The sequence below is a fragment of the Phoxinus phoxinus genome (genome assembly GCF_949152265.1).
Source record: "Phoxinus phoxinus genome assembly, chromosome: 13".
Lineage (NCBI taxonomy): Eukaryota > Metazoa > Chordata > Actinopteri > Cypriniformes > Leuciscidae > Phoxinus > Phoxinus phoxinus.
This window is the reverse complement of record NC_136888.1, coordinates 17047364-17060541: the sequence shown is the minus strand read 5'-3', so window position 1 is coordinate 17060541 and position 13178 is coordinate 17047364. Positions and strand designations below refer to the sequence as shown.

Genomic DNA, 13178 nt, shown 5'->3' with positions numbered 1-13178 from the left:
AATAATATTTAGTGTATATTTTTTAAAACAGACCTGGCCTCCATCTCCCAAAACGTTGTGTCATCTGATATCCAGGGGTTGGAGGGATCAGAAGTGGACAGGAACGGGTCATAGTCTGAATACTGCTCAGTATAACTCAGCAAACTACAAGACCATCAAAAACAGAGTTAGTGATAAAAGAGAGGAAGAAAGAGGCCACTAAAGGGCGTTATCTATTATTGTGACATATTCATTTACCAGAACATATTTCAACAATAATCTGCCAAGGGTCTTCTTTAAAATGAGACCAAACTTAAAGGGATACTTCACTGATAAGCATTAAGCTTTGTATCAGTAGAAACGTTGTATTTGTATCAGTACAACAGTAGTATTTTTCGAATGACTGTGCTTCCCTCCCTCATGTCCCCCTGAAACGAGTTTATTTCTGTATTGTGTGTCATGAAAAAAAACTTAGATGACGCAAAAATCGTTATTTTTACAGCTGATGTTTTTGATGATATCTATGGATAACATCGATACACGATATCATCGTCTATCGGTCCAACCTGGTGTGGTGGCAAATCAGGTCCTCTCTTGAAATCGGGTCTCTGTTAGGACCCCAAGCGATCCCATTGGCTCAACTTACTTTTAATAGGTACTCTCTTTGGCGCCTGATTACAATACGTACAAAATCATGTCATGATGAAGGCTTTTTGAACTACATTATAATGACCATTAATGTCTGTATTAGTTAACTTACGTACTAGCATAGCAGGGGCGTTTCCTCCGAGCAGACAAGGGAGGCAGTGCCTTCTCAAAAAATTGGATGTAATAATCCATATTACAAAATGTGACATTAAAAAGTGTATTAATCACTTGTTTTTCTAAAATAACACTGTCCAACAGCGACACCCGCGGGTAAAGTTACAGCGGGAGGCTTGCCTCCCCTGAGCCCATTGACTTTTAACAGACCTCCTATTGCGTGTGGTGGGGGGTAATTGAGAATGCATAGGGGACAGTCACGTGAGATGAGGCAATGCCTCCATCATAATAGGAGTGGACATGACTGGTTATAATTGGTTTGTCTTTGTTTAGTGTGCACGTTTGTGAATCGGTCTGCATGACACACACATAGAGGCTTTTCTGGAATTTTTAATATGCAGTCGTGTTTTTGCAGGAAAATCTGCAGCACATATCTGAATGTGTTATGCTTATCAGTGACTTTATACACAATGAAACATTACAATGATTGTGAAAACAAATATAACCCTGATCCCAGGTTTCCAAGTTAATATTGATTATTTGCCAGTTGGATATTATAGTGTGCATTTGACGCACACTACTTCCTAAAACACTGATGTACATTTTATATTTTGGACCATCATTTATTGTTGCAAAGTCAGTTTAATTTCACGCTGCACTAAAATCTTAGTGCTTCAAGATGTTGTGGCATCCTAATAGAGCCATTGATCTCACAGAGGAAGTAAATTTGAGGACGAGAAACAGAAACATGCTTGTCAGCATGAGCAATATCTACACAGACTATTAAAGAGATCGATAAGAAAATGTTTAAGCACTGTAGAATAATGAAGACCTGTGGATCGATCACAGCACAGACGTTCTCTCTCTCTCTTTCACTCTCTGACTTACCTCTCTGCAACTTTGGACATTTTCAATCGATGCCGGTCTAACTGTGCTTGCCGAAACTTGATCTGGAAAGACAAAAGTGGTAATAGTCAGGGTGAGTGTATGTGGGTATGTGTGTGTGTGTGGGTATGTGTGTGTGTGTGTGGTTCCTTTGTGAGCTAAAAAAGGTGGTTAGCTGGTCTCCCGGCCAGGCCAAGCTAGCTGATCAAGGTTTAAAAAAGCATTGGGTACTTTTTTATAGAGCCCAGCACATGCCATGCAGAAGAAGAAAAAAGGATATTGTGGCCATGAATTAGGAATTTGTTCCCATAACTTATTAATTCATGGCCAGATGTTAATTAATTCCCCGGTGGCTACATTGTACTAATTTGATTCCTTATTTTAATTTAGTTAAATCATGGTCACAATTTAACTAAAACAAGGGACTGAATTAGTATAACAGGGCCAGTATTTAATGACACAAAGTGAACAAATTAATTTGTCATGGGAACGAATTCTTAATTCACAGCCATGAAATCCAACTGGCCAGCCAGATAAACACCAGCTTGGCTATGCTGGGAGTCCAGCTAGAGTAGACTATCTTAAACCAAGTTGAATACTCGGATACTTTTAAGATTCAAATTCAAAAATGTTAAATTTAAAATACTCTGCCTACAGTATAAACACACAGAATCAGGCGTTACCTGTTCCTGAAGCTCTTCCTCGGTTGGTTGCTTGGCCTCAGCGGCTGGTGTGTGGGTCGGGCTATGGCTGCGAATGTCATTCTGAAGGCCATACACAGACTGTGGAAACCATCAGAATAATTTACAACCATATTTACATAAATTTAAATCAGTAATTAGAGAAGAGATTTCTGTGTGATTGCATCAGTGATTGGGGATTGGTGGACAGCTGCACGATTGTTGAGGTGAGCTGTTCTTGATTGGTAAAGTGTTGGATTTTGTTAGGCTGTCTGATTGGTGGATTGATTTAAGTCTGATTTGGTATTCTGATTGGCTCAGTGGTTGATTCTTTTGTCAAATGCAAAGGTTCCATAATATAATGAGTGGGATAACTGCTTTAGTGATTAGTTACATGGAGATTAAAAGCTGAAGTACTTTGCAAGTGGGTGTTATTGCATCACCTTTCTTGTTTTGTGAGGGTTCTTCATTCTGGATGATTTCTTTATGTCCACTTCTGTTGTGTTCACACACCCTGGCTGAAACACACACACAAACGGTCAATATAACTGTCAATTCTCTAAGATGACCTATAATTTATGGTTGCCAGGCAACCATGTTGCTTAGACCACCTGATGCTTTGCACATCATAGATATATATACAAAGATTCTTCATTAGCGACTATACGTAAGCCGGTTGCCATATTGGAACGACAAAAAGCTGGTCCATGAACATTCAAGATCAAGTTGACTGTGCGTCTGCAACCGTAGTTATACACATTTCTAAATATCTTGATCTGCAATAGACTTCAGTAGATGATTTTATAAGATGAAAGCGTCAGCTAACATGTCGTTTTTCAACCAGAAGCTGCGCAATATTGTGGCATCATTGATTCTTACTGAGACTGACGACACGCTGACCGTTGCAAGATGGCCGACATGTCTGTAGCGGTCGAATATGGCATCTACGTATACATATTTATGGTGCGCATTACCTGTATACTCCCTCCCTTTTCTGCGGGTTGGACTCTATTTTAGCTCACAAAGGAACCAATGTTTCTACATTCAAATATAGGATGAACTTTAGGTCCAAGCCTCCAATGTATGTTGAGAGAGAGAAAACAGCCTCAAGACACAAGAGTTCTGCAATAAACCCAATTTGAACCCACACTGGCTAAATATGGACATGATCTGCAGCATCTCACTATTGCATGTCAGCTTGAAAGATCAAGCCAAGTTAGCATGAAATTGCTAATGAGAAGGATCAGCTCAGAGTAATTGAGGGAGAAATTGCTGCTTCCTTCAAAACAAACAGCTCAAATACACACAAGGCATAAAGCAATACACACCACGGAATGGTACAATAATAATAATAATATAAAAAATATATTCTTCAAAAACTATTTAAGAAAAATCTAATGAAATGCATAGTAACTATAGTTACTACTGGAACTGTTATTAGTAATAAAATCATAGGCTCTTCACTTTCTCGGTTAGATCAATATAATAACTATATATATATATACATACATATATATGTGTATTACAGTTTTTGAAATTAGAATTAGCCTGAATATATTTAGATACTATTATAGTTAAAAATTCATAACAGTACATAGTACAATACAATAAAATAAATTTATAAAATCTAATTTTAATAAACATATTAAAATATAATATAAGATATATCAAACAGATATATAATATATCATATATATATATATATATATATATATATATATATATATATAAAATATAGCAAACTATTTGAAAAGTATAGATCAAGTAAGAACATCTCTTTAGGGGACAACTGCACATTTTCACTTTTTACTTTGTAGAATATTGTCTAAGGAAATCGATGATATATGATTGTTAGAATGTGCGTTTTAGTTTTATGGCTAGCCAGCAATTCTGCAAGCTCAGAGGTTATTCCGTCAGCCCAGAGGTGCTTTAACACTGTTGTGTCATTCCTCTGTGAGGGAACAACTTCAAACACTTGAGAACAACAAAGAATAATTCTGAACTGGAAAAGAGAATAGCTGCATTGTTCTTACATGCACTTGCCTGCCTTCACACACACATTCACTCACCACTGGTCTGTGCACGTCCCAGAAAGCTCTCTCCTGGCTGTCCAGTATTTTCCTCTCAATTTTGTCTCTTTTCTTATCGACTCTGTACAGACAGAACACAGAAGCCAAAGCAATTAAAGCATTTAACTTCCAAAAGTAAAGGCAAACATGCAATGAACCGTACAACAAAGCTGAAAAGTCACAAACTTGCCTGGGTTTTTTTTGGCACTCAGAGGCACTGTAGTTCTCACACAATTGCCTTGAATTTCAATTTAAACAGCAGAAGTGACTTATAAGACAAGTTCTGTCCAATCCAAAAACTATTTTGCAGTGCAAATTCTGTCCAAGAGACTTTTAAAATCCTTAAGCACAGAAAACTTAGCTTTACAGATATTTCAAGAGATCCAGCGATTAATATTTAAATCATTGCTATGTAAAGAGTCACTTCCCTGTCTTCTGACTGGGTGGCATGCTTTTACAAATGCACAAAGAAAAACGGCCAATAAAGAATGGGAAAGACCAGAACTGATCACAATCTGAAAGATACATACTTAGCTTGAGCTTCTGCTTGCATAAATATAAACTCCCATTTCCTGGCGAATGCCCGCTGTAGTCGCGCTAAACTCTCCTGGAAGAGAAAAAAAAGAGCATTTTTAGTAAAAAAAAAACAACAACAAAAAACAGTCTTTTTGGAGATATAGAAGCCATTCAACTTAAAGAGTGCCTGTTATGCCGTTTTACAAAGTCTTAATTTTGTTTTTGGGGTCTACTAGAATGTTTTCATGCTTGATTTTTTTTAAAAACTAATAATTTCCCCCATATTTTACATAATTGCTGCACCTCTTTTCCCAGTCTGTCTGAAACTCTGTTTAGTTCCTGTCTCTATGAAGCCCCTCCTTATGAAAAGTGCAATGTGCTCTGATTGGTTGATTGTCTGGACCAGTGTGTTGTCTTTGGTGTTGTGTTTGGTGCAACCAAAAAAATCAAGACTACAATCGAGGTAAGTTCAGAAACAGTGTTTACTGATATAGAGAACAACTCTGTATGCTATGCAACTTTGCAGACCTGTGTCATGCTCAAACAGCAACATTACACACTAAAGGAAGTTGAAAATGTAAAAAAGCATAATAGGACCCCTTTAATAATAGAAAAAGGAAGAGGAGGCACAATGATTACATGTTTACAGTTCAATATGAGAAAGTCGTTGGTGGAGAGGGCTCTATCTGCACAGGGCTACTGGAGAGCTTACATGGATTATTCAAACAAAGCCTGACATTTAAAACCCAGCTTGGATTAGACATACTTTATTTTTTAAAGATTGTCATTACCTTATTATCTTCTTATTATCTTCTATCTAATAATGTCTGAAGTACAAAGCATGAGATAAGCATTGTTACAATTAAGAGAGAGAGAGAGAGAAAAAATGTGGAGATTACTTACAGCTTCATAATCAGCAAGTTCCAGACGTGCTTTATTCTGCATTGTTCTTTTGCACAAGTACACAGCTGCAGAGAGACGCCAAGAAGTGTGTGAGAAACACTGCTCGCACGTCCTCAAACCTCAGCAGCCCTCAGGGCTTTCAAATGAGTCGTACTAAAATATTTAATAAACATTTAACATATTTCACACCAGCTTGTACCTACTCGCACCTGAGCGTTGCTTTGTTCTAATTGCTGAATTCATAACAAGCATAATTTACCGAACCCAAGGCACACTCATGCACACAACCACAATGCAGGGAAATCTCAATTGTGTACATACTGTAGGTATTTTTTCATAAAGTATAATAATAACGTACAAAAATGCCATGAACTTTCTTTAAACCTCAAAAATATTCATAAACATTTATACATCTACTAGATCTATTAGCTCTATTATTCCCTGCTGGTAGATGTCGTAACTACACAAAGCATCTTTCTCTATTGACAATCGTTCAAAAGTAGTTGTGCATTGTGAAAAATGTACCTTTTTGCAAGCAACATACAGTAAGATTTTTCAAAACTGAAATTAATACATTTATTTAGCAGGGATGTGGTAAATTGATAAAAAGTGACAGTAAAGAAATGTATAATGTTATAAAAGAAATTAAGAAAAGTTGTTCTTTTGGAATTCAAAGAATCCTGAAAAAAGATTTATGGTATCCACAAAAATATTAAGCAGCACAACCATTTTCAACAATTAAAATAAATTAATTTCAATAATATTTAAAACTGTTAGGTTTTTTTTTGTTTACTGTATTTTTTTTTATTAAATAAATGCAACCTAGGTGAGAATTATGCTGCAGAACGACTGCAGGTAAATGTGGCCCAAATCCATTTTTTTTGCTCACATGTAACTCAGATTGTTTTTTCTCATAACAGTGTGAATGGCACAAACCACATGGAATCTGATATTTTCAATTCCGATTTGCGCCACTATATGTGGTCCTAAATCCGATACAGGTCGTTTTGCAATGTTTTGCAATGCGCCCTCAGTCTGAACAGTCATATCCGAATTCATGCGACTTTTACATCACTCTAGAGAGCAACATTCGTCAGAATTCGGCCTCATGGGAGTGACTTCAAAGATTTAACATACCTGAAGTTATCAAGACGGTTGTGAAAGGTAGTCAGTGGAAGGACAGTGACGTGTCAGAACTTATAAGTATTACAGTGACAGCTCTATATACTGTACAAGCAAAACATAAGGGCTCGTATCATAAATGTTTAAAAACTCTGCTCTTTTAAAACTTTTATCTGTTTTTTTTATTTCATTTTTTATATTGCCTGCGCATGAATTCGGTGGGTTTCGCGGCAGATCACACTATAAATAAAAGCATAATCACTTACTTTAATATCCTCTATGTTTACTTCCGTATGACAGCAGACAGCGTGACATCTTTTTAGCGTTCTTTTGCGCACGCGGGTCAGTTAAGGAGCATGGGTTTCCATGTTTTATGGGGACCTTCCATAGACATAATATTGTTTATACTGTGCAAACTGTATATTATATCCCCTAAACCAACTCATAACAGAAAACTGTCCCACAAGGACAAGGATTTCGGATATTAGCATCTTTATGAGAAATTTTGTCACCATAACATTGGGTTTACAGGACCACACACACACACACTCATATAGACTGGTCTCAGTAAGATACAGATAACAGATCTCGCACAAAAACTCACCGTAGTCAGTGTTCTCGGGCTCCCAGCAGTTTGAGGGCCAGAAATACGGAGTCTAACAGAAGAAAGAGCACAATATGAACTACATTACTCATAATGCAGTGTAATGTGAAAACTACCACAGTTCGTATACAAAAGAAACCAAGATGATTGCAGTTGTTTGTAAAGAAAATTGAGTTACATTTAACATTGATTACAGTGATTATTGTATATTTACATTAGAAAGTACTGATTTAACAACTTAATGTGTAATTATTTGATGGGGCGATCAGTATCCGAGCTTGCAACTACATGTTATTAGTCTACTATGTAATTAACTTCAATAACATGCACTATATTTTGCATGGGTGCTATATTTTAAAGCGTTTCCAAAAGTTCCGTTTCTATTTTGTTTCTCAAATTAGCAAAACGACTGACCTGAAATCTGTAGAATGTGCCATCGTCTTTAAGAGTGAGCACATGGTCAGAGATGGGGAAGAAGTAGCCGTGAGCCGCCATCAGTGTGCCCAGATGAAGAGCCTCCACTAGAGAAACAATGTATAGTGTTATTAGGGCTCCAAATATGAAAGGGCAGCCCAAACGTTTCTGCCAAGATAATTATTGTTATTTATCCTGTGCTGAAACTAAATAGAACAAAATGGTATGAGGCGGTAGGTTTTTCGTGCAAAACAAAATCCTCAAACTAAGTAGAATAATTGAGAATGTATCCTGAGATGAGAATTATTTTAGTATTAAAATAAAGGAGGTATAATCTAGGGTATATCATAGTTCATCAACAAAGTGCTGGCAACAAAGCCTTTATTATTTCAAGGCCACACTCAAAACCAAACTCTCCTATGCGTTTCGGCGCATGTCTTCCGCAGGGAGCCATTACATAATAAAGGCTTTATAATTGAAAAGAGTGCAATGGTCATCCCAGAACTTTGTTGATGATGCTTTTAGGTATGTTTTTCATTCCATAAAATATTCCAATCTATAATAAGTTTCTTTCCCCATTCTAAATGAATAATCTATTTTGAAATTTAAATGATACTCTAAGGTAACTAGGTTATGATGGGAGCTAGGGGTCTCAGTCTACAAGAGGAAGCATGGAAATAACATTCTACTGCAACATACTGAAACCGCACCACACACTCCTCTACCCGTACCAAGCATCAATAAATAATTATCTATTAAACTTTTACAATACAGTGTTTACTGTGAGTGTGCATGTTAGAGTATGTGTCTGTGCTGATTACAAATTAATATCCCTTTGCTTTCAAGGGGGCAGTATGCTTTTTGCAGATGTTGTTGTTTTGATGAGAGCTTCCCACCAGGCATGTTCATGAGGTAAATTCAACTAATCAGCAATGTATAAGAACTGAACAGAGAGAAAGAGAGAGAGAGAGATAGACAGAACTTTTTTTTTAAATCTCTCTCTCTTTTTTTCCTCTCTCCGTGGTTCCAGTCTATTGAGTATACGGAGAGATTCAGTGCACTTATATGAATAAGATCTCTTTTCCTGTCTGAGAAGAGCCCCCATATCACACACTTACTCTCACATGCCTGTCATATTTGTCAGAATCTTAAGTAGAGGGATATTCACCATACTCAGAAACAAATCCAATCTCATTGCCGTGTTTCCTTCCTTACTAAAACCAACTCCACCTTCACATTACCTCTGTTTAGGTTTAGACTCGAAAAGCACCAAATGCAATCAAAATTGGCTTTGATGAGTAAATAAAACATTAGTCGGCCAGCAAGTTTATTAGGAATTGCAACAATCAATGGGTTAAGAACAAATGTATTGTCAATAATACAAAAAAATGGAATAAATAGTTAGTACATATATATTTTTAATTATTTTTAAATAAAAAAAAATCAATTATTAGTCATTTTGCAGTTTAAAGTTCAGCTAAGTTCAGCTTTTATTTGATAAGAATAGCTTTACTTTTAACTACTTAGTTAAATGACTCGTGTATTGCTTGCTTCACAGGCTACAGTTTCAAAGTAGCTTTCCCATTCTTGTTTTTGAAGAAGTAGATGCAAGTAAAATGATCCCCCATTTCTTTAATTAAAGGAGTAACAGGAGATGCTGACATTAGCTGTTTGCCAACTTACAGTATAATTATGATTATGCAAATCCTGAATATATTACCCTGTGAGCTGAAGATATGATTTTGACTTTTAGAAAAGAGTGCATGTTAATCAAAATAAAAGAAGTAGATTTTTCAATTTATGCACATCACAGCTGCAGCACTGTCAGTGATGTCATTAAAGAAAAGACGGCATCACCTTGATCCTCGATACATAGATTTTTCAGCATCCACTGGACAATGTCTGAACCTGGAAAAGAAGTGAAGATTATTATTTAAAATGTTGGCCGGCCTATCTAAATTCAGCAGAATATTGTTTCACGGTTGGTAAGAAATGTTCTCCATTCACCTGCCATGAACTCATAATCAGTGGAAAAATTGGCCAAACTACAGATGATAATAATAAAAATAGTCTTTGTATAAGTGCATGCATTGTGTTGTCAAAAATATAGGTTTTTCGATACATATCGATACCGAAATATCTGAAACGCTTCCAATACTCATTTTCCTCAGAATAGATTTACGATACCAGCTACGCTTTCTCGCTCTCTCATCTCTCCGACAGCGAGTCGACACACAAACCCGCTTCCCCTCAATCACTCGGTTCATTTGCTCCAGGCGAATATTGTTGGTGTTACAGAGCTTGAATTTCGGCATGTGATTTGCACGTATTGTGCATCATACCCACACCCAAAGTGTGCGCACATAAAACCGCCTCAGTTTTTTTACGTTTAGTTTTTTTCTGTTGCTTATTGCGCTTAAACAGTCAAATACACACAAAATAATGTCAAAATGCGAGCATCTTTGCGAATATTCATGTAAACAGTCAGTTATGTTTTAAGTGAACGTAGACAGTTGAGAAAGAAAACACATATATAATGAATCCGTGTGTCAGGTCTTAAAGGGACAGCAGCCTAGTATACCTGCTGCCAAATTATGAGATAATATTACAAATATCTATATGGCAGTTTTTCCCCATGGTATCAATGTCAAAATTGTTGCCAGTGAAAATGCTGAGTGGCTAGTAACTTTGGAAAACCACTAGCCAACAGTGGCTGGTGAGCAAATAAGTAAATGCTAAGCCCTGAATACAGGTCTTTCTTCAGTTTGTCCCTCTAAGTTTACTCAGAAAACTGTCAATCATTGGCTCTCTCTCTCTCTAAGCAGCAGAACTGTATAAATTCTGCTAAAGTTAAGTACAGGGGTTCTGGATGCTCCAAAGAGGATCTCAGTCTCAGTAAAGCTTCGCTGGAATATTTAGTGGATTAACAGAAAATCATAATCTTTACCTCAGCACGCATAAACCCCTATTTGTCCTCTTTCTGTCTGGCTCTCAAAGCAAGCAAGTAGTCAACTACTTCCTGCATATTCACCTCAAATAAATGAATGCCTACAGTGCGGTACGCATCTCTTTATAATTGCTGTAAAACTCTCAGGAAAAAAAAATTACGTCGCAGCACTGTCTTGTACTGTAAATATTTCAAAATTACAAACACTTTATCCTATCCTATCTTAATATTCAGAAACAATTATAAAAACAGAACTGGTAGGTTGACATGATACTTTGGGGATATTAACATTGGCTCAACTAATGGCTTATGAGTGAGGGCTGGGGATATATAGGTTTAATCAGGAACCCTTTAAAAAACTTTGTCATTAAGTATTAATGACCATTTTACACAGCAAAATTAGTTTCTTAAACAATTTTGTTCAGTGTTTCATTTTTCAATCTGGTCACTGCTAAATGAATAGACCGTGAACAGTTTCTTCTGAGAAATATCTTTCCGAGATAACCCTTGACCAATCAAATCCAGTATTCCCAAAATATGCACAGAGCCCCTATTGCGCAGCCAATCAGCAGTGAGAGGTGTGTCCCTGGAGACAGCAGAAGCCCAGAGCGTGAGAGACTTTTTAAAGCATAGAGAGGCAGAGACTGGGGTGTTAGAGCTTGAAGCTGGCCTTTTAATGAATCCTCGGAGGGACCGCAGTCAGAGGAACCAAAGAACATCCTTCTGAGAATTTCTCTCTCGCTTTCTCCTTCCTAATCCTGCCCTTCTAAAATGGATTATGGCATATAAGGAAGTATAACATTTGCACTCCTTTTTCAGTCTCTGCTATGTAAATATAGTGCCATTATTATCCAATCCAATAAACAGTGGATCCATTTATTGGGACTATTTCCTTTTTTTCTTCTCAAAGATGTTAAAGGAGTATGGACCACAGACAAAATACCATAAACAATAATTTCAACTTTTTTGTGAAAATGAACTGTAAAAATTTTGGTCTGTAGTAATTGACAGCATGCCACTGAAAATAACTCAGAATATTCCATTAGCTGCATTTATAATTGCCGTTTCAGGATATTAGAATGAAATCTGAATCCAGTCCCATAGACAAACAGTTCAAACCCTGTTGTTTATACCCAGAATGCATTGTGCTTCCTACCAGAGCAACGCAGGCCAGAGACCTTTGATAGAGATCAGGCTATCACCAGAGATACTGGTGCTGCACTACAGAGTTCTGGCAGAGTCTTCATTGTGTTGGTCTTCAGGCTTGCTGTGGGGCACTGGCTCCTGCTGAGTTCTGCTTTCTCTGCGCCAACTTGGAACCGCAGTGTATTTAAAACAGGTGTAAGGGGAATTACCAGAGAAGACACTGGGAATCTTGGACAGGAAACTCTTCACTGTGCGGATAGGTATGCCGTTTTTTTCATCCTGCATCCTGGCAATCACATCCTCCATCTAAGCAAGAGAGAGAAAGAGATGCAAGTCAATTAAAACATATGTGCATTTGATGCATCTGCAACATGGGATAAAAACAACAATACAAATCAGTGTCAATATTCCATGAGGTGGAAAATATGATTTTTTTTTTATTCTTTAAAATAATTATTTAATAAAATATAGTTTTTTATTGCAAATGCATCTCATGCAAAAATATTTCTATCTTTTAAAATTCTTCAAAATCCCTACATTTTCTGTATTTACAGTTTTCTAGAATAAACAAACAAATATTAAAGTGGTCTCGGACTTTTGGACTCCACTGTAATGTAATGTAATAAAAAACAAACAATACAATATAATAAATCTTTGATAAATTTAAACTCCATTCAAATAAAATCTGGAGAGCCAACCAGGACTCAAACATGGTGAATAATACAGCCATTCACAGTAGAGCGTGAGGCCACAGAACTTCAATAAGAGCCCACGGGACGCTTGTCTTAAGGATCAACTCAGCCTTCAGTAAATGAAGTCATTGGATATAACAACCCTATTTATTAGATGAAGAGAAACCTGGGGCAGAGCGGGACCGAACATGTCACCTGCTCATTGATCCGCTGACATTTGGACTGTTCTTAGAGAAGCTTCGAGTTAACAAGGCGAGCAGCTCAAAGCGTCGCCAGGGAACTCACACTCTGGTCATGTGACCAAGTGCTCTACAGCTGCCAGTGACATCACTCCAGCATAAGACCACATCAGGTTAACAACATGATCCCTGGACACAAGCTACATATGGAGGTGTTTGTGTATGTATATGCAGTATGACATTTAAATCATGTTGTGAAAGTATATGAGCTTGTACCTGT

At 37.0% G+C, this 13178-nt stretch overlaps 1 protein-coding gene across 5 annotated transcripts in view; it reads right to left on the bottom strand.

Annotated features, from left to right (window-relative positions):
• The window catches only part of rgs7a (regulator of G protein signaling 7a), a 54967-nt gene that overhangs the window by 5221 nt on the left and 36568 nt on the right, over positions 1–13178 (bottom strand). For all 5 annotated transcript variants that reach the window (XM_079632498.1, XM_079632496.1, XM_079632495.1 and 2 more), the window contains 11 exons: positions 12237–12333; positions 9792–9842; positions 7935–8041; positions 7521–7572; positions 5795–5859; positions 4906–4982; positions 4376–4457; positions 2750–2824; positions 2310–2408; positions 1630–1691; positions 34–144 (listed from right to left, as the gene is read on the bottom strand). In XM_079632498.1, the coding sequence (XP_079488624.1) occupies positions 34–144; positions 1630–1691; positions 2310–2408; positions 2750–2824; positions 4376–4457; positions 4906–4982; positions 5795–5859; positions 7521–7572; positions 7935–8041; positions 9792–9842; positions 12237–12333 (878 nt within the window). The remainder of the gene's footprint in view (positions 1–33; positions 145–1629; positions 1692–2309; positions 2409–2749; positions 2825–4375; positions 4458–4905; positions 4983–5794; positions 5860–7520; positions 7573–7934; positions 8042–9791; positions 9843–12236; positions 12334–13178) is intronic.